General features: G+C 40.7%; 1 protein-coding gene and 1 non-coding gene across 2 annotated transcripts in view; both read left to right on the top strand.

Annotated features, from left to right (window-relative positions):
- The first annotated feature begins 1,917 nt into the window (after nt 1–1,917).
- Trnas-cga lies at nt 1,918–1,993 on the top strand. The gene has a single exon. It is a non-coding gene; the product is annotated as a tRNA-Ser (tRNA).
- A 508-nt stretch (nt 1,994–2,501) lies between these two features.
- The window catches only part of LOC124801802, a 102,406-nt gene continuing 81,828 nt past the window's right edge, over nt 2,502–23,079 (top strand). The window contains exons 1-2 of the mRNA XM_047263101.1: nt 2,502–2,618; nt 19,209–19,308. Of these exons, the coding sequence (XP_047119057.1) occupies nt 19,225–19,308 (84 nt within the window). The 5' untranslated portion in view covers nt 2,502–2,618; nt 19,209–19,224. The remainder of the gene's footprint in view (nt 2,619–19,208; nt 19,309–23,079) is intronic.

The raw sequence follows: 23,079 nt of genomic DNA, 5'->3' as shown, positions 1-23,079 counted from the left end.
GGTGTGTGGGTCAGCATCGGATTCGTCGGCCCAGTTCCTGTGCTGGAGGTCCAGCTCCCGTCGTGTCTCTCCGGCCGGGCTGACCGAAGGCGGTGGCGTTGCTGCGGTGGGTGGAGGGACTCCTTCCGTCGGCTTTCCGTCCGGTGTGTCTGTATTCAAACCCTGTTTAGCATGATTCGCGTCGTACTGTTGTGTGGGAAGTAGAACCTCCCGTTGCGCATCCGGATGAACTGTATCGACGTTACACCCAAGTCCATCTGACGTGGACTGCAGTAAGCAGGTATCCGACGGCGCTAGCCGTCGTTTCTTGTGGCGCTTCGGCGATCGTTGTTTGCGCGTGTGCGCCTCCGTATCCGAGTGCGGAAGTGACTCCCGGTGCTCAGGGACGAAAGCAGCTGTCGGCATAACAGCAGGATGAATTTCCATATCTTCTACCGATCCTTTCCATCTGTTAAGTGCGTCGTCGGCGCCGGAGCGGCAGACGTGTGCGTCGTTTCGTCACTGGAGGCGGTCTCTGCTGCAGTCGGTTGCCGTAAACTTTCAGGATTCTGTAGCTGCTCATTCTTCGGGATGGGATCCGTTCGAAATGCGTCCGCACACGTCAGTGGCAGCGGCGTTGACGTGGACGGAGGTACGGGTTCGCCGTTTGGAACTTGCATTATCCTCCGCTGCATACATTCGGAACGGACGTGGCCCTCTTTCCCGCAGCCTGAGCATGTTTTGGGTTGTCCATCGTAGATGACAATAGCTCTGCATCCGCCGATGAACAAGTACGAGGGTACATGTTGTGTCAGTTCTATTCTGATTTGACGCACCCCATTGAGAACGGGGTAAGTCGTGAAGTTGGACCATTTTTCCTCAACGTGGGTAAGCACTCTTCCATATGGGCGTAAGGCGTCAACGACCAAGTCAGACGGAACCTCGAAGGGAAGTTCGAAAATACGCATGTTTCGTAAGCCCAGTCCTGCATGATCAATAGTTACTTCTCCAACATGTCCATCAGAGTGACGAAATTTGAGTCCATGTTTAGTATCTCGGATGATTCTGTCACATACTGCATCGTTAATCAGCTTGACGTAAACACTGCTGCTCACTATGGAGAGGTGGATTCCGATAAGTTCGTTGTAGTCAAGTTTAACTTCGTCTCGTAGGAACCTTTCTATTTCGTAGGCTTTCGGTCTCGCATATTCATTCGAAAAACCAATCTTGAGAGTCGACTTTCGGTATGCATGTGCCATTCTATATCGAGTCGTCTAAACGCACGAGTACGCCGAAGAGGTAAACAACTGCGCGAGCGTGAACTTCTCCGGCAGGGACGTAAACAGACGTCCGTGCAGTAGCACCGCCGAAGGCAGACTCTCCATCTGAGCTACCCAAGCACGACTCACGCCCCGTCCTCACAGCTAGGTACTTCCGCCAGTACCTAGTCTCCTACCGTCCAAACTTTACAGAAGCTCTCCGCTACAGAGTGAAAATCTCATTCTGGAAACATCCCGTAGGCTGCGGCTAAGACATATCTCCGCATTATCCTTTCTTTCAGGAGTGCTAGTCCTGCATGGTTTGCAGGAGAGCTTCTGTAAAGTTTGGAAGGTAGGAGACTAGGCACTGGCGAAAGTAAAGCTGTGAGGACGGGGCGTGAGTCGTGCTTTGGTAGCTCAGTGGTAGAGCAGTTGCCCTCGATAGGCAAAGGTCCCGAGTTCGAGTCTCGGTTCAGCAGGAAGTTCCATATCAGCGCACACTCCGCTGCTGAGTGAAAATCTCATTCTGTAAACATCCGCTAGGCTGTCCCTAAGCCATATCTCTGCAATCTTTCAAGAGTGCTAGTCCTGCATGGTTCGCAGGAGAGCTTCTGTAAAGTTTGGAAGGTAGGAGACTAGGCACTGGCGGAAGTAAAGCTGTGAGGACGAGGCGTGAGTCGTGCTTCGGTAGCTCAGTGGTAGAGCAGTTGCCCTCGACAGGCAAAGGTCCCGAGTTCGAGTCTCGGGTCGACACACAGTTTTAATCTGGCAGGAAGTTTGATGAACCGATTTTGTTAAAGATATATGGATGTAAATGTGTATTTTCATTGATTTTAAGGGTTCCAAGATGCTGTTGGAAATCGGGTGTGGAAACAGTGTGCGTTTAAAGTTGTAGGCACGTTCTGGTGCTTCACCGCGGAGTATCAGGACTGAACATCGGCGCGAAACACCGGGATGGCTAGTACCAAGTTGTGTGGCGAATACAAGATTCGTCGATTTAAAGAAATCACCTGAAGCAATGTGTAACGATGTCACAACTTTTATTTGATTATTCCAAGGTAGACGGTACAGTAAAATGTTTCACCACAAGTAACAACCTCGCAGCACTAAACCATTCTGAAGTTACCCGGCAGGAAGCTACAGGAGCCACGGCTGTTTTCTAGGAAGAAATCCCTGTAGACCCAGATGCAGCTGCAGGAAAACTGTCAGCGTCTCGGGGAGTTGGACGCAAATGCTGCCGGCTGCAGCGACCGCCAGGCGCCGCACCGCAGCTGGAGGCTGGGCTCGTGACTCACAGCGACCCAGCTGAGGAGCAGCGAAGTAGCCTCAGGCAGTCGCAGACCGGCCTCCATCACAGCTGCAGTAGCGTCGTGGACCCAGGTAACGCTCATCTTCTTTACTAACGTCTCACCCCACAACGAGATATTCTCTGTGAAATCCAGCAACATTGTTGGTAGGTCGTCAGATAGGATCAGTTGTCTTTGAAGCTACAAGAGCAACGTGCAAGTGCACGCGTGTATGTATTCGTCCCGCTTTCTACCACACTTCTGTGTTTGTCGTCAACCATATAGTCTCATATGAAACGGTTGTTAGGATCTGAACACGAGAGCGAAGAGACGTTCAATATCGTCCCATGTCAAAAATTTTATTTCGCGATATTTTGATCTGCCGTACGCTGAAGTCTATATATATAAAGCGAAGGACAGGTTGTGTTGGGATTGAACCTATAAACTGACTCCTTGCACATCAATCCCATAACTAAATCGTTCAAATTATGTGTGAAACATGTAAGTAAGTACCTTACATCTCAATTTAAACTCACAGATCTCGTATATCTATACTGATGGCAAATTTTTAAACTGTTTTCAGCTATTCAGTGTCACCGAAAGTAAATTTTCGAGCATTTTTAGCTGTCGTGGGTTTGATATATTACGTTTCACTGGTTATTTTTGTTTACGTCATCGGCATTCAAGGAATGTAAACATAACTTTCTTCTAATGATACCAAACAAGAACAAGTAGCCTTTGTGCGCTCTTTAAACGTTTTTATGGCTCCGTAACACAATCGGTTTCAGCGCAAACCTTATAGGATCACATGTTGTCGGTCTGTCCGACTGTTAAGCCCCTATTTCTCAAGAACGGCTACACGTATCAACTTGAAATTTATGTTACGTACTGACGTCTACGGTGCCTTGATGCCTCAGAAATTTTACTTTCCGCGTTAATGCACTCAGACTTCACGACCATTTATGTCACATATTTTGATACTCATAAACTCATTCATAAAAACCTGTAGTGGAGTTAAGCACGTTCTTAAGTTTTTAGGTAACCCTAAGAGGTCAAGTTCTACTGGCACTTGTCAGCTTTTGTTTTGTTTCTGTCGTTTTTCGTCTCTTCCATCAGCCAACCCGAAAATTATGCCGATCAACAATATTTTCCCGTCATCAAAACTGTGAAGCACCACATTTTTTCAATCAATTGTGGTTTACTTACACTCTCTGCACTATCCAGTGACCTAATAATGCAATTCACTTACGTGCAAGATTTCGAATTATATTTATCCCTGTGAGTGTTTAGTGGGATATAGGGTAATTGTTATATGAGAACTACATTGACGGAAAAAAATCGCAACACCAAAAAACAAAAGTAATTGTTATATGAGAACTACATTGACGGTAAAAATCGCAACACCAAATAATAATTGACCTATAGCGATGAAAAAAATGTTCAAATGTGTGTGAAATCTTATGGGACTTAACTGCAACGGTCATCAGTCTCTAAGCTTACACACTACTTAAGCTAAATTATCCTAAGGACAAACAGACACACCCATGCCCGAGGGAGGACTCGAACCTCCGCCGGGATCAGCCGCACAGTCCATGACTGCAGCGCTGAGACCGCTCGGCTAATCCCGCGCGGCTATAATGATGAAATTACTTTACGTAACGTATTTAAGAGATTAACATTCCAAGGTCACAGGTTAATGTAAGCGGGTGAGAAGCCATTGCAAAAGTAAAATACTGGTACGTTAATAACCAGCGCAACCGCCAGAATGTTGAATCCAAGAACGCAAATGTGCATGCATTGTGTTGTACAGGTGCGGATGTCAGATGCCTGGTGAACTTGGTCGGTCAGTAACGGGACGGTTAATTCTGTTTGTCGATGACTCCGGAGTTGTCGTCCGATGATGTCCCGTATGTCCTCTATTGGAGACAGATCTGCTGATATAGTGTCCGCAGCTCGTGGTCGTGCGGTAGCGTTCTCGCTTGCCACGCCCGGGTTCCCGGGTTAGATTCCCGGCGGTGTCAGGGATTTTCTCTGCCTCGTGATGACTGGGTGTGGTGTGACGTCCTTAGGTTAGTTAGGTTCAAGTAGTTCTAAGTTCTAGGGGACTGATGACCATAGATGTTAAGTCCCATAGCGCTCAGAGCCATTTTTTTGCTGATCTAGTAGGCCCAGGCAACATGTCGACACTTTGTAGAGAGTGTTGGGTTACAAACAGCGGCATGTAACCCAAAAAAATACCCTCTGAAGTGCTGTTCATGAATGGCAGCACAACAGGTAGAATCACCAGACTGACGTTCAAAGTTGCAGTCAGTGTCCTGCTGTTATAAGGAATAGCACCTCAGCCCATAACTCCAGGTGTTGGTTCAATGTGTCTAACACGCAGTCAGGTTGATTGCTGGCACCCAACTGGCCTTCTTACAACCAACACACCCATCACTGGCACCGAGGCGGAACCAGCTTTCATCGGAAAACACAACAGACCTCCAACCCCCCCCCCCCTCCAAAGAGCTCTCGCTTGACTCCATTGAAGTCACAAATGGCGGTGGTTTGGGGTCAGTGGAATGCACGCTACAAGGCGTCTGGCTCGGAGCTATCCTTGAACTAACCGATTCCTAACAGTTCGCTGTGTCACTGTGCTGCCAATTGTTGCTAAAACTGCAGCTGTAGATGCGGTACGATGCGACAGATCCATACAACTAACACAATGGTTTTCGCTCTTGGTAGTGCCACGTGGCCGTCTGGAATCCAGTCTGCTTGCGACTGTACATTCTCGTGACCTTCGCGCCTAGCAATCATGCACAGTGGCTACATTCCTGTCAAGTCTTTCTGCAGTATCGCATAAGAAAACATCCAGCTTCTCGTAGCCCTATTAATCGACTTCGTTCAAACTTAGTGAGATGTTGATAATGGCGTGCCGGCCGCAGTGACTGAGCCGTTCTAGGCGCTTCAGTCTGAAACTGTGCGGCCGATACGGTCACAGGTTCGAATCCTGCCTCGGGCATGGATGTGTGTGATGTCCTTACGTTAGTTAGGTTTAAGAAGTTCTAAGTCCTAGGGGACTGATCACTTCAGATGTTGAGTCCCATAGTGCTCAGAGTCATTTGATTTGATAATGGCGTCTTCGTCACCGTAAGGCATTCTTGACTAATAAGAACTCACCACGTACAACTTCAAAGGTTACTAACGCTAACAACCGCTACAGCGTGCATTTAAAGCAAACCTGATCTGCATTGTAACGGTCTTTTAAATTAAGAAATCTTTTGAATATTTAGTAAAATTATTCTGCTTTGTATGAAATACACTGAATGATGACGAGTGCATAAAAATATTTATTTTGCCTTACCTCTAAAGCAGCAACAGTGTAACGCGATATATTTTGGTCTCTAACGAAAAAAATAAAATAAAATGATAGCTACAGGCTCAGCAGTTGCAATGCTGGCCCTAATACTCTGAAATGTATATGAAACACTTTTGGCTGATAAATGAAAATTTTTAAGGTAAAATCCAACTTCTTTTGAAAACATGTGACCTGGACAGGGAGGCGGTAGTGATTGTGGTGAATTACTAACACTGAGATTTTTAGCAAAGTTATATTGCAAGTTATGTTTGTCTTTCCAAAACATCTAACAACTGAAGTTACATTAGTCAGAGAAATGCATCATATTTACTAAATGATTCACGGACAATAAGATTTGTACAGCAAGTATCATCTAACCTCACTAAACCAGCATAAATGCAAATCAGCAAATTAGATCTAGCTCTGCTAACAAATCTTGGAAACCTTATAAAAGTGAAATATCTAATTAGCCTTTTTACTCAAAAATTACAAATTATCAGTTAAGTCATCTATACTAACGGGCTGCAAAACGAAAATCATAATTCTTTAACATATTTACCTTGCTTGTGAGAAGACTTCTGCTTGCATGTTCTCGTAATTCCTACATTAATCTAACACCTGGTGGCTTCACAAAGCACACTACAAAAACTGCCTACACCATCCTCTTCCAATCACAGACAGCTACCACCAACTGTGCGCCAAGTGCTCTTTACGCCAACACTACAAACTCAGACCAGAAACAGTATCTTTGGCTCTGCGGTCGTGCACAGTCAGCGATCTATTTTATGAACCCTATCAGAGACATACATCGTTTATAACATACTAGTTTTATTTTAATTTACATTAATATTATTGTCGTAGTCGGGTGCCACAAGTACAAGTGTCCTCCAGTAGACTCCTGTCACAACCCTCCAGCGGTCTTTAACAAATTTGGCACATATTTGTAAGTACCCTGTACAACAAATGTGTGGTAAATTTATCCCACTACTGATAAGTAGAAATCTTGAGTTGTGTAAGACCATTACAGTGTAGTCCTGAGGATCATTATAAAGTAACAATGATTGTACAAAAAATGTAACTGTATAACATAATTAAACGTGAAAGAATTGGTGGTGCTTAGGTGCAGTAGTATTAATTATAATCTGGTTATATTATGAGTAAATTGTCTCGTAAGCAAGGTTGTTGACAAGTACATCACATAAAGCAATGTCGGCATACAATCCTGACCGTGAAGATGATGGTATAGGATTGGGCAAGGGAAAACAAGAGTCATGGCTGAAACCTACGAGTATGTTGAAGTGAATGCATCATAAATTCCGTGTCCTTTGTATTGTGCAGGTTCAACAAATGAGTAGTGACCAATGTGGATTGCGTTCAGAGGACGAAGACAACCGAACTCCGTATTATTTGCTTCAGTTATGTACAGAAATACAATAGGTACTCGGCAACAAATTATTAGAAAACATAGTTGTCGATTATCATATGACAGTAATGTGGTGATTTGCATCATCACTGTTCTTCATAGTGCAAATTCCTCTGAGAAAAAACATATACAGTCAGTTATACCAGTAATAAATTGCTTCAGTACCATGAACAGAGGTAGGACACCGGATAATGGAAGGTATGAAAAGGTAACAAAGGTAAGGTAGGGAAAAATGGTCATTTCTACCTATCTCAACATCGAGTAATCTATCTGATGAGAGAAAGTTCAGTATCCTAATTAAATTGTAGACTGGATGACACAACAGCACATTACATCAGAGTGAATAGGCAAAATTGGAAGTGAACTCAGAATAAGCCAACATCAATAAGTGTGGCATCGGGCTGCCGATTATGCACTAGTATAACCTAATATGACAGAGAACATCACTGGTTCATAACATTATACTGTGGCTCTAAGTGGCCTTGTATATGCAATAACGTGACATAATTTCTTAAGAAAACCTAATATCAAATCAAGACTGGAATGGCTCCAGGTGACATTGTAATTGGTATACATGCAAATTTTAATATTTCAAATAATTGTACAGAAACTATCAATCAGATGCTCGAAGTTGCCTTCCTACAAACTTAAATGTTGATCTTAGTAGCTGTAAAATGTGGCAGAAATCATCTTTGTGGGTCAAAGTCGTCTAGTTTTAACATGAAATAAATGCTGACCTTAATAGCTAAAATGTTTGAGGCTCCAAGTGGCCTGGTTTTACATGAGATAAACATCAAAGCTGAGAAAGTATCAAAAACTATCTTTTACCTATAACAGTACATGGCACACAGAAACCTATCCATAATTCCAAAGGGGAATATGTAGCTCGATATGGTTTTTCCAAGAACGAAGTGCATAAATAGCAGTATTATACAAGAGTATGGCTTTTTGCGAGTACATATTAGACAAATAGCATCATAAAATCAAAGTATGCCGTTGTATGAGTAAAGACACAATATTTATAGGTTGTGTAGCACCCTCAGGGCTTCATAAAACTATCTATAAAATTACCTACATCTCTAAAAATGTGCGTGTCTACATGGAAGGACATGTGAATGATAGATAAGGGCAGTGCACTTGATCTGTAAAGAAAGTGATTAACAGTCAATTGTCATTCGTCCTGAGTCAAGAATTGCTATGGCCAAAGCAAAGAAAAAAATGTGATTATGGTATATGCAAGCTTGAAGACAAACGTACAAAACAGCTTAAAGAGTAGATAAATGTAACATGTCACAGTAAATCATGAGATAAATGTGCGAAGATGAGGGTGAACTGCAGAAATAGTGGAACTTGGAAATGTGATTATCAACCTGAAAAAAAAGGCAGTCATGCCTGCTAACATAAGAAGGCAGTATCATATGCAACCTCGTAAGGAATGGTGAAAAAGTGTTTTTAGGTGCAAAGGTTCTGTGACAGTGTTCCACAAATATCTCCAACCATGTGTCACAAGGTGAGACAGATTTTCCTAGACAGTACGCAACACACACAAAATACATATTAACATCTTACAAAATCATTATAGAAGAATCATCAATATGATCCTCATTACAGCAGTGCAGCTCAGTGCATGAACGCTCATTAGACATCAACATAATGACTCTTTCGGATACAATGAGACTTCAATACATTGGTTCAGCAAAATATACGAAATGGATGAGTATATGCAATGGACAAGAGTTACAGGGTACATTGATTTCTTAAATTTACGTAGGTTAAAGTAAGTAAACTATTGACATCATCAAGTACAACAGATATATAGCAAATTAGAGCACAAGACTGGACATAAATGACACATGGCAAAATTATAAAATGCAAAGAGTGACTAACCTAACAAAAAATGTAATAATAATTCATCAATCAATGGCATAAATTTTGGTAGTAATAATATCTTGTATAGGATGTGCAGTAATGGCAAAGAGGAGAAGCAAAGCTACATAAAAAGTAGCACATTAAAGTAGCACATTACATGATGTCAGCAAAGACAAAATAGCATCAGAAATAAACTAATATAGGATATATAAATGCTGTGTACAAAAAGGACACCAATTCTAATTATGAAAAATAATGCTTGAGCTACAGTTTGTGGCAGTCAGTCCACCCAAGGGATGTAATCCACTTGACACATTTCAAAATAAGTGGTGTCGCTTTCAATTGTTGCTTTCACGTACATGGGTATGAAAACAGAGAAATGCGCAAGGTGTAAACTTACGGTAACAGAACCGACCTGCGAGATTCTCCGTGCCAGGTACGTCGCCAGCTAATAAAATGCTGAATAACCAAGGAAAAGTGAAAACAAGGTACTTATAGAATTTGTGCAAGCATGGGAAATGTGTCAATTAAAAGGTCTGGTGTGCTTTATAGTTATGTGGACTAGCATGTAGAAGTAAAATAAGCATAAACTGAGATTTACTGGTATTGCAAATAACGACTTCTACAGGACAAATGCCAAATATCATCGTTCCTCAAAAGTACCAAAATATTTTATATACCAGGCTGAAAGGCGGAAAATAAATAGCTGTGGTATGTGACCATCAAAATTCTATCTATCAACGTGAAATGAACCAAAGCAAAAGTTATTAAGGTGCTTGACTATGCTGACGTGATGATTGCCTCGCGATTTTCTTGTCCGTGAAGTTTCAGTATGAATCACATTGGGATTGGGAAGGTTACGTATCTTAAAAGGTCCAGAATATAAAAGCTCAAATTTAGTGTAACGACGTTTTCCTCTATTGGATAGGTAGTGAGTGCGTACCAACACTTTTTGTCCTATGCGAAATTCCTGGAGGTTACATGTTTTTGTTGACGTTTGCGGCGCTGTGGTGCATGCTTTATATTGTTAACTGCAATGTCTATAATTTCATAGTGACACAATCTTTTTGTAGTACGAAAAGAAAGAATTTCACGAATTTTGTTAAGTGAATCCGTATTTTTCGACACAGGATACGGAGAAAGCATGGTGGAGTCATTTAGTATGGAATTGATGTCGTCCTTACTTGCGAGAAGACTTCTGCTTACATGTTCTCGTAATTCCTGCATTAATATGACACTTGGTGGCTTCACAAAGCACACCACAAAAACTGCGTACACCATCCTCTTTCACTCACAGACAGGTGCCTACAACTGTGCTCCAACACTACAATATCAGACCAGGAACAATATCTTTGGCTCTGCTGTCGTGTACAGCCAGCGATCCGCTTCCAAAAGCCTATTAGAAACATACATCGTTTGTAACATACTAGTTTCATTTTAATTTACATTAATATTACCGTGGTATTCGGGTGTCACATACAAGTGTGCCCCAGTAGACTCCTTTCAGCCTCATCGCACAACTCCTTCTTGGTGTTTTGTTCATCAGTGTATGTCGATAACAGTAAATCTGTGGGTGGGACTGAAGGCGAAATTATATGAAAAGATTTTGTGTTCATTTATGTCAAAATTTGTCACAAATTACACTAATGGGTTTTACAAAGTCTGAGTACTATTACGTATGAGAACTGGAGCCGAATCGCTTGGGTTTTCCAACGGATCACATCAGTGGTGGCACCCGAGGTCAAAGGTTATCAGCAGTGCCCGCTCTTGCGCGCTGACCGCACAAACAGACCGCGTGTTTGACCTCCACTCACGTCATTTACTGTACAAGACCCAATTGTTGTCGCAAAGTGATAATACTCTGATTTTTCAGTAATTTTCAGACTTTGTTCATCGTAGAAAGCTTCCTACAAGTGTCCCAGTGATTTCTGTTAAGAGCATATGGGACGATATTTACATCACGTGTTTCTTACACAGGCTGTAGAGAGGGAAGAGCTCACTGAAAGCATTTTGTGTATACACTCGATTGTAGATAAATCGAAACTCGATAAGTTGAATTTCTCGATAAATCAAGTAGTTATACTGCACCTCGGAAAAATGCCCACAAATTACATACTTCTAACTCAATGGCTATCTAATACTCGATAATTCCAATCGCTTCGTCAGTTCTTTCGGTAATTTTTTAGTTATTTAACTACTCATGAGATTACTCTGTTTATTCATTGGTGCATAAAAAACTAGAGTTCATAAATCAGCTGTAAAAATGACTTCAAATAACTACGCCTGGTTGACTGTCACAGAAAGATAGCAAGTTGTTGGTTAAGTAAATAAAAGGATGTAGTGGCTGTTATCGTGATTCCGTCGTCCACGTAGTTGAAACAGGAAGACAGGATTGCAGAAAAGAAAAGTGTCGCATGGAGGAAGATAGCCAGCCAGGCATGCTGAGTTTTCGTTTCTTGAAGAATTCTTCGCCACTACTGAGGGATGGATTACTAGATTATTTAGAAAACCGTTTTAAACTGTTCAGTGCCGATGAAAGGGGATTTCGTTTTCGAGTGTCTTCGCTACCAAACATGGAATTACAAAGAAGAAGACTCTCGTGGGGGAGAAAATTACCACGAAAGACTAACGTGAAAATGGACGATTCTCAGAAACTAAAACAACATTGATAGCGAAGACTAGTGGCCACAGATGTTTCAAGGGTATCGGATCAATTCTAACAAAAATTCCTGGATGACAAAAGCATAATTCAATGAGTGCCTGAAACAATTTGCTAGACAGTTGCTATTGGATACCGATAATTTCATTTTTTTACTTTCGAGGACCCTCTCGAAATTCCAACCGCTTGACCAAGGAATAAATTCAAAATTTAAAACTCTGAACCGAGAAGAAGGGCGATGGTTGTGTTGGACAGCACCGAGAATGCCGGAGGCAATCTTTTATGTATCTGAAAAACAAGTTGCTGACAGAAATGGAGCATATGACAAAAACGAATCACAATAGCTGTATTAAGCTGCCGTAATAGTAATCCACTGTAAGATATTGGTTGATTTCCGGTAATGGACCAAAAGGCGAAGTCATCAATCCCATCGGATTAGGAAAGAACGCGAAATGAAGTCGGCAGTATCCTGTCAAGTGAACCATCCCGGAATTCTCCTGAAACGATTTAGGTAAATTGCGAAAAACCTATATCAAGAATGCCGGACGCTGGTTTGAACCGTCGTCCTCCTGAATGAGAGTCCAGTGTGCTAACCACTGCTTCATCTCGCTCGGCCACAATAAGATTTGACAACGGTGAAGGAAACAGAAGATGCGACCTGGCTCGCTCTTCGTGGGGTTGTTGCAAGTTTCCCGTACACAATTAACAGTTATTCTGATACAGGTGTAGTGCAAAGCATTTTGAACCTAACAAATTTCGGTCCGGACTGACAATGATACTCGTACCTATACAGTATACTACTAATTCGGTAGGCTAGAGCCATTCTGGAAATTGTCCCTTGAAAATCCCTTAAGTTCTATTTGAAACATGGTATACAACATTTACCGATCCTCATCCTGCACACGCGATTGTAAATCTTTAACACTTCAGCTACGTAAATCCGAACGAAACTTCCTTACTTTATTTTCCTCTGAATGCTTCTTCTCATCGCACAATCATTTCTTACCTCCAGGTTAATTTTTAATTTTTACCAGTTTCCAACAGCACTGTTATCTTCTAAAGATTCTTCCTTCGTCCCCTCGCGAAGCTACGTACTTGCTCACTCTCACCCAAATTATTCTTTGCTTTCCACTTACTTAAAAATCACTCGGGGTCTCGAATCGAGAAACTCGGATTGTCAGTACGACAAGGTTCACCGAATGCCCACCTCTCAAGGAACTTGGCCCCGACAGATCTGATACCTACCCCGTCATCGTGGTTCTTTATTTGAGTCATGCACAACCTCACTCGACATTATCATCTTTTCACAAGTAATGTATAAATGAAATGCCACTGATTGCCTCCGACTGAACATAAAAACAATTAAGAATTTGGAAATAAGTCCTATCTTGGCACGCTTCAAATCGGAGAATAAAATCAACTGAAGCTGAATGTATTCCAGTAATCTACGATATGTTCATAAAATGATGGCAGAATCAGTAATTATGATCGAGGCAGCGTCAAAGCAGGTTGCGTGAAGTGGTGGGACGTCAACAGAGTGTTCTGCGACAAGATTCTTCAGAGTAAATTATCCGTTCTGTTGATAATGGTGGGCTCCATTTAAAGCTCAGAGCAATTGACTCATGAATATCGACTTTTCTGACAGAAAATTGCAATGTTTGTTTGTTTTTACTTTTTTCTTAATCGAATAAGAAAGATGTGCTGAATAAAAAGAAAAATATGTGGTCTACAATAAGCTAAATTACCAGTGAAATGAAAAAAACCTTCGATTCAAGGTTTTTATCACGTAAATGGCAATTCAATAGCATTTCCTTGTGTTAGTTTCAGTATTATCTGTTTTTAAGAACTAAATGAACTATACACAAATCAGTTGAACCATGTGTTGATTCGTTTCTCCTCAAAACCATTCTTTAGATCAGTGGCTCCCAACCTGGAGAGAAGTACCTCCTGAAATTTTATGATTTTGTCTCAGTCATTAAACTAAATTAATTTTAAAAGATCATTACTATTATCATAATTTTACAAGACTCTAATATTTACTACATAATTTATCATTAATTACTTTTTGTTAAATACTAGCATTAAGGAGTGACACGATGCGGTATAGGTTACAGCTTGTAAACTGAATATATGAACAACATCTATGTCACACAGTCCACACATCACACATGTACTTTGTGCTGTAAGACACATACATCACACATGCTAAATATGTCATAAACTTTCTCTTCAGAGTTGTAAATAATTTCTATTGTCTATCATAAATGGCTTCATCACTTATTTTGAAACAGACAAACGATCTAATTGACAGTACAGGACAACGGTAACTACATAATGGCTACTATAGTGCTCCACACAGGATTACTATTATTGTGTTATCATTGTTATTATTTGTCGTTATTACTGGCAGTGGTCAAACACAAAGCACTGACAGCCTGAAATCTTCCAGTCTCTGTTATTCAGAAGTAAAATCGTCAGAAATAAGCTGTACCAATCGTCTCACTGACTCATCAGTTCTTGGTTTAATGAAACACCTACAAAAACAAAATGTATCATTTTAAAAGTAAAAATCTTTTCATTGTACAATTTAGTTAAGTTCAAATGCCAATTATAGTAGTGTGGAGAGTGTAGAGGGGTACTAGCTAATATTTGATTGCACTCAGGGGTAATGATCTCACAAAGGTTGGGACCCTACTGGTTTATATTAAAGACATAACAAAGAAAATCAACATATTTTATCAAAAACCCGCAAATGCTATACACTTATTACAAAAGTCTATCTAAATACAGCCGACTTCATAGTTTCTTTTGATGTAGCTCTTGATGCAATACGCTGATTAAGAACTTTCTTCTAAGAATTTTGTAACTGTATCTCGCTAGATGACGTCATATCACCGACGTAAACAATGTGTGCTAAATTTCAATAGCATTTGCAGACCCCCATCCTTAATTTTCAGTGCGAACTTGTCACATCTTTCCCTAAATTGGCGATGTTTATTTAAAATAACGCCTTTTCTTCACTACCTACACGTGTCTATTAAATACGTTAAATAAAATCAAGCGATGACTGGGAAAACTTGCTGAAGGAGTTTCATGTAATGTCATACATACTTACACCGCATTGTCTACGAATTGCAGTATTGATATCCCGGTTTCCATAATATACACAGAAGAAAGTGGACTGAATGAAACATTTTACTGTTAAAGGAGCTACATATGGGAAAAATAATAATAATAATAATATTAATACAATAATAGTCCATCTGCAAAGAAAAGCAGGAAAGTATGTATGGTAAAGAACACATTTGGTAGAAAGAACTAATTTACTCAATATAAGGTATAAACGGTCTTAATGGGAACATTTAGGAGAAATCGTTGCTTAAGAAAAGGAAATAATAGACCAGAAACAGCAACATATTTTACGCAGTAGACGCTATACAAATTGATGATAAAGGCGGTTAAAATTCTCTCTACCTCTTTGTCTTTCTCCTTGCGTTTGTCTGATTACCTGTGTGTTTCACAACTCACTATATCTACGTTTAAATCCATGTGTACGTCATGTCATTAAACGATAGTTACGTCGTTTTGCAAACGGAAATACTGAACGTGTTACCGGCACCTGTTGTATGAATGAGATGCAGATATATGCCAGTAATTCAGGATTCTGTATTCAAAACGAGGGAGCTGTTCGCCTCCCCATTATGTTATCGATAGAGAGTGATAAATTATATTGGAATATCGCTCATAGTGACAGAATTTTGGAGGAATACTCTCGTTAAACTGTTGATTCAACGCACTGTTTAATCGCGCCATTACACAAAGTGGTGGGAATAAATTGAACGAAAGCTTTTCCAGTCTTTATCCGGAAGATATGTTTTAGAAATATACTTAATGACGGACTCCCCACTTACTGCTCTCAAAGAGACTGCATTATTAAGATTGTCTGCAAGTGTAGCGTGTCCCACTAAGTCAATTGGGCACCGTTGCAGCAGCCCAGCGCTAATTAAAGTGGATCGACAGAAACATCGCTACCGAGAGAGGTGGAGAGAGTGGAATCGCAATCGCGAGAATGGCGGCTCACATATGTGCCCAACCTATCAGATTTAGATTTTCCGTTGATTTTCGTAAATCATTCCAGGCAAAGTCAGGGATCGATCTTTTCAAAGGGCGCGACCAATTTCCTTCCCCATTCTTGAATTATTCTGAGCTTGTACTCTGTCTCTAATGACCTCGTTGTCGAAAGGGCGTTAAATCTTAACCTTCCTGCCTTTCTTCTAGAAACGTCGCTGCTCTTCTTACATGTTCTACTTACTTGTTCAACAAGGACCTTACAAATTGTACTGTCATGAGACAAATGGAGCAAAAATCTAGAACGAAATTTTCAAGTCCAACTTATGATACAATTGGCCTGAAGTCGCTGAGAGTTTCTATGTATCTTTATTATTTAGTTCACACCAAACTTTAAAGTGATTTCACAAAGTAATTTATACTTCCTCCAAACATGGGGTGTAGGGTTGTGTTTTACATTAAGTCAGTTTGAATCATTCGATATATTTATGTACCTGTATACCACGAACAGTATGCCCTCGGCTTAACCACGGTTCCTCGGATCAAGGTGTTACAAATAAATAGGGTGAAGCATTAGAGACGATATCGCTTAAATACTGTACGGGAACCAAAGAGTCGTAATTGATTTTTCTGTGAGTAAAGGCTCTTGAACGAGTAACGCGTGTGAGGAATGTGATTGTTACTGTTTATCATTCGTAATAAACAGCCCTCCCATTGAACTAGTGTCCGAGGTGCTCTTTTGAAAAACAATGCACGTCTTCACTGGTGTGCCCAGTCTGATAATGTTTACAGTTCATGGCTGGTTGCCGGAACATTGCTAATTACAGGATACAGCGACGGACAGTCAAATAAATTTACAGAGAAATGTTTGGAAACAGCTTTCCCTCTAATTCGAAGAACTTTATCTCCATGGATAAAAACTTGCGAGAAAGTGTAACTTCCAGGTAGTAGAAGGTGGGTCGACAACGGTTCTCAGCAAAGGCTCGTTGCAACTATAGAATTTGAAGATAAGATGTTGGATCAGGTAACAGAAGACTCGTCAGCACAACAACCGTGAACATGCCAGTGAAACGCACCCTAGGCAGTTATCGCTTTGAGCAGCTGCTAAGAACTGAAGCTGTTGGTATAAGCTACGAGTCGTTTGTATCAATGAAAACAATTTCCTCACCTCAGGCTGCTCACTTTATCATTGCCACCATTCGTACAATTTTGAACCTAAAGATTTGGGATGCCCTGCATTAACCGTTCCATTTCTTGCAGGGTATCGAGCTTTTAATTTCCACAAAATTATGTTTGATAGCATTATTAATTAATACGAACGTCTTAGGCTGCTGCTGAAAGTTGCTTTTATCAGCATAATAGTGTGCCCCGTCACTCCAATAAGCTACAATCCTGTATTAATAAAAAGTAGACAGACGCTAAGAGGTGCATTTAATGCTTCAGATGTTCTTAACAATCTCCTCCCCCCCCCCCCCTCTCTCTGTCACACACACACGCACGCACACACACACACACACACACACACACACACACACACACACACACACACACACACAAAGTTGAATACGACGAACAGAACCTTCATACAAACATGTGAAATTTTCAGTACAGTCAGTCCTTCTATAGAATGTTGTTCAATTCGTGCATCACAGTGGCTTGAATGTCAGTTGCCCGACAGTCAAAGTGTACAGGGTAAACCTCGCACACACTTTTCCACAAAACATGTCTTGAACACTCGATTTTGCTCCATTGTGATCTGTGACACAGTAAAGTTGACACACTGCGATCGCAAGCCCACTACTTAATACTGCCCGCCGACAACTGACTGGTCGAATGCATATTTTATTTTGTTTAGAATTGTTAGTTCAGGCTTTCAATGTAGTTAGTGCGTTGACGTCGCTTTTACGCCAAAAATAAAATCAGTTCCGAACTCTCTGGCAGTTCGGTGCATACTACTGGAAACAGTCGCCGAAACGTTTGTTTGTTTTAAACAAGAACGTCTTCATACGCACTGTAGAATTTTATTTAAAGCGGTCCCAGGAGCATGCGCACATGGACATTTTTCAGTGGAGAACACTGTTGCTAAACAATAGTCACATCTGGAAAGAATTGAAGCAAGAGGAGATGTGGAATTTCATCCTCATGCTCATGACAAGAGTTCTAAACCCTTACAGCCATGTTAGTGATGGCATTATCATATCATAGTTAGGAATTCGTAACATTATTCCTGACGCATTATCACCGTCAGTACTTAAGGAGAAATAATTATTTAACTTAACCATAGATTCTTGGGACTTAGCTGAATTCACTGAAATGCAGCCCACAGCACCTTCCATTGTCAGTTATTACTTTTTTTTCTCGTTTTAAAGAGTAAAAATTGTACTGTCCAGACACGTTACGTTTTTATTGACGAAGCGTCATCACTGGGGACGTATCACTCTTTTTCACATATTTTAAAGCTAACAGTCTTTTCCTCAACGGCAGTAGAGGTTTTTATCTAACAAGCTGGACCTGATTGTCACCCTGTGCGGATAATTTTTACGAACCTGCTTAATCTCCTGCTGTATTTGCATTATTTGCACTCCACTTTATTTCCGCAGCACTTCACGCAAGCTACTTTCATAGAAATTTTTTAAGCACTTACTGCTGGCAACGAAGGAAAGTAGACACTTCAAAACATCTGAAAACGAGTAATAAATGCCAAGCGCTTCTGAGGATGCTATGTCAGTAAAACATAAGAGCGCCTTCCTTAAAGCTCCCTTAAATTGCAGTATTCAACAGGAGAAAAAAATACTATGAAAGACACCTATTCAAAAAAGCAGAGTATCATCCATTCTCTTCTCTTCTCGCATCATGGGTGTCAGTTCTAGTGATCTTCATGGTGTTTCTTATTTGTCCCACCTAGGTGTAAATTTTGTACCAGGATGTTCTTGAAATATGTAACTCGACTGGCCTGAAGCCATATCATGAGAAGAAGTCTTTCGTCGACTCACGTACAAAAACGTCTGCTTTTTGGACGCTATTGATTTAATAGAAAGATATCTGAACGTTTCTGACATAACTTCTTATCTAAAATATAATTATCATATAAATTACAATCACTTCAAAGCAATTCTGCCTTATTTTGTGATAAACTGTAGTCAGACATTGCCACGTAGTTTGCATGCAGCAATGGAACAAAGAAAATTTACACCAATGAACGGAAGAAAACTGCTTCGCAGCTCACAATGAAAGTAGCAATCACTAACCGCCTAATCTCTTATTATTGTATCTGTACTCGATGCAATTCATACGTCTTCTGAGTACAAACTCTGGTCATATTTTTCAGGTTGGTCTCGGCAGTTATGGGGAAGCTACCTATGCTGAAGCAATGCTGCTGTGGTTGTTCTCTCAAGAGGGGCAGCATTATCATTGGAGCTCTGGGAATAGTAAGTAGCGCGAATACAGGCTATATATCTAATCCAAGAAAAAGGGAACTAAATATACAGAAAACATTTCACTCCGTTCTAAAAATAAATTATTGTACATCTCACAATTAAAGGAAATGAAATATTTTCCAGCTACAAAGAAAAAATTGTTATTACATGTCCGTTAAACTTTGGGCACATGATACTGCCCCTTACAAATTATTTGCTATAACTAACCAAGTGGTAAACTCCTGTCCTGGTGACAGGACTGAGTCGTTTTTATTCGAAGCAGGAAGTGGGCACACTGAATAGTAGGAGTAGAGCGCTAATTAAAGATGAACTGACTTGCTTTTCAGCTTGGCTGTGAGTTGCAATATACAATATACTTTTTTCACACACACATCTGAATGAACGGTGATTTCGCTTGCTCTAAATTGTCATGTCAAATACGAAATACTAAGCATAAAGGATGGAATTCATGTAGCACATATGAAAAACACTGGTAGACTCCTAGCTCCACTCAACATAAACTGAGGCCTAATAGTCACTGACTGATAGCCTGTGTCATCAGTTAGTATATGCAGAATTTTGGTCTGATTGTCACAGTTTACCGCAGGACTAACGAAGAGATTCATTAGAAGTGTAATACCTGAAAATTTACTTTCCTTTCACTAGAAGGATTGTAAGTTTCCTAACCAAGAGAAAGTAGCGTTAGCATAAAATGCATCAATAGAACTTAGCTTTTTTCCTGTTATGCTGTTTGTCATTAATTTTCAGTAGTTTTTTAAGAGTGTTACTGACTCAGAGCTACCTATGTCTACTATGTAATTTCAAAACATTGGGCGGCAATGGAAGATAAAATGTTTTTAGATTCCTTGACCTACTGATGATTCCATTTTGTGTACAATACATCGACTATGAAATAGGTGGCTCCTTCCAGAAGAATTCCTGCGTATGCTCGCTGCCTGGTTTCTAGCTGCTGTCCAGATTAAATGCGAGCACACAAGGCTACAGATCACAGCACCTGAAGGAGACGCCAACGAGAGAGTCGGTAAATTGCGCACAGAAGGCAATCGCATTTCCAACCTTCAGATGCCTTTTTTTTTATAACTGGCCTCCGAGTCAAGATAAGTTGTTCTATTCAGATGCATTTCATGTACGAGAAATGGAACGTAATCGGGAAACTTTTGGAACGTCCGAAATAAAACATCTGGGCGAACGTTTAACATCGCTGTTTCTCCGCCATCATAACGTTTACTGTATCTGTACATGCCATTTATCGTCTCAGCTTCGAAAAAACGTTACGCAGTTAATGTTACAATATTTATTGTCCAAACGTAGTAACTTCGCAAAAAATATATGGAATTCGCCCTATACCGAGAAAATATTCCTACATTTTCTGTGTTCCGAGCCCAACGCCACTGAAGAGCTCGTATCTACAGGCTTTAATAATGTAGACACACCCTGCGCCATGAACATAATGTCACTCGCCTTGTGAGATCCCGGAATGTGTCAGCAGTTAAACATGTATCTGGACGTTCAAGGAAAGTTAAAGTGTCGTCGGCCTCTAGGAAATTGTCCAGGGATGAGGCAAAAGACAGGCCGTTGCCTTGCATCGATAAAAATTCCAGTACTGGCCTTAAGTGATTTAGGAAAACCGAATAAAACTGCTTGAAGAAATGGCGTTTGTAGCTCTATCTCCCAAATCTCTCCTAAACGACTCAAGCGAGGAAGATTTGTCATGTGGTCTGTCTACGAGATGGGATGGTGAGCCTGGCGAACCCCTTGCTATAAAACTGTTCAGCACTTGTGTAATTTCCCTGGTAGTTGATTCCACAGCTAACATCACCGAGAATCAACCACCAAGTGAGTTATACTCCTTGATGTCATTCGGTATTGCTACCATGTTTCACCTTTCCATCTTCCATCCCGTACTTATAACCTCACATGTCACAACGCACTAAGCAAAGAATATGGGACCGAACTAATGAGTAGACATTGGCCTAAAGTTACTTGGGTAACCACGTAAACCTTATCAAAACTGCAGGACACGCAGTAACTGCTCTGTTTTGCTCGATGTCTTAACAGATAGCTACATACGACTGTTACAGTTTCCAGGCCCGTTGATGGAACGCTTTATGTGAACGAACATTATTGTTTTACTAAATGATGTATCACTCCACACGCTTTCTGATGTGTCGACAGAAGTGCCGCCACAGTGTTATTTTGAGGGGGCCGATAGGCACGCTATCTAACGCAGACGGGCGTGAATTCTGGAACAGGATAACTATTGAATGGTAGCAAGAAAAGTACGTAGCTGCTTTATACTTAACTTTTAATAATGGTTGTATACATCGTTCTTCTTGAGACATTTATACGATAACTCTCAAACTATGTATGGCTAATGGCGCCTTGCTAGGTCGTAGCCATGGACTTAGCAGAAGGCTATTCTAACTGTCTCTCGGCAAATGAGAGGAAGGCTTCGTCCGTATTGTCGCTAGCAATGTCGTCGTACAACTGGGGCGAGTGCTTGTTCGTATATCGAGACCTGCCTTGTGGTGGCGCTAGGTCTGCGATCACACAGTGGCGACACGCAGGTCCGACATGTACTAAATGGACCGCGGCCGATTTAAGCTACCACCTAGCAAGTGTGGTGTCTGGCGGTGACACCACACTTTCTGCCCTTAGAAACATGTTTGGAAAGGATGTGGACTTTTCTTAATGACTTGTAAGTGTAACTTTAGACTTTGGAAATCACAGAAATGTTTGATCTGCAGTGGTGTATGTATGCGACGTACCGATCATAATGTTGCTTACTAAATAAATCTCTTTGACAAGATTAAGCGCTAGAGGAAGTTGGGCGATACACGGCTCTATTTGGAACATTAGCTCGACATTATCGTAGGGTAGAGGGGTACATGTCTGTTTTCTTGTCCAGCAGCTAAACTCTCTAAAAGAATAGTATCATCCTCTGACTCTTTGGTCAAATTTAACTAAGCATAATCAAATAATGCGAACTGAAATAGATGCAACTTGCATAACGTAAATATTAATAAAACGTTAAAAAGTTTAAATACTCCTGAATAATTGATGTAGCCAACTCCAAAACGTTTATATTCTAATCAACTGATTATTTATTCGATCAGTTAAAGCACACATCAGTCAAAATGGTGATACTTCAAAACATGTTTAACCACGAAAAAAAAAAAAATCACAAAATTTATCAGAGCACTAAAGGTGGCATGATTGTGCATTTTAAGTCGTAGCAGATTCCCCACTTAGTATTTACACAGCACTGATCTCGTTCCGTTGAAACAAACAAAATATTTGCTAGTGAATAAGTAAATGAGCTTCACCTTGGCGATCAACATATCGAAAATCTCGTAATCGTGATTAGATTCCCGCAGTCTATTCAATAATAATTCTAGATTGCAAACGAAAACAATTAGCTTTTGCGAAATGTTATAGTTCTAACTGGCTTGCTGATTCTAAGTCCGATTTGATAATAAATTTTTAAAAGTTTAGTATTCCAGAGGCCGCTTGCCGCCAAAAATCGATCGTTTCGGAAGTCCTAAAACCACGGTATCGGATCCCCAACACTCAAATAATGTCCAAGATCGATCTGCACACCGTGAAGGCGTGCCACAGAATTCGTGTGGGCCTTAGGATGACAGGAGCTACAAGACGTTCGAGATTGTAATCTTCGGTTTCCCTACCAAAATTAACAATGAACGTAAAATACAGTAAGGGATCACCACTCAAAATACATGCACGTTACAATTATAACGTATA

The sequence above is a fragment of the Schistocerca piceifrons genome, chromosome 1 (assembly GCF_021461385.2).
Source record: "Schistocerca piceifrons isolate TAMUIC-IGC-003096 chromosome 1, iqSchPice1.1, whole genome shotgun sequence".
NCBI lineage: Eukaryota > Metazoa > Arthropoda > Insecta > Orthoptera > Acrididae > Schistocerca > Schistocerca piceifrons.
This window is presented reverse-complemented; position numbering and strand designations above follow the sequence as displayed.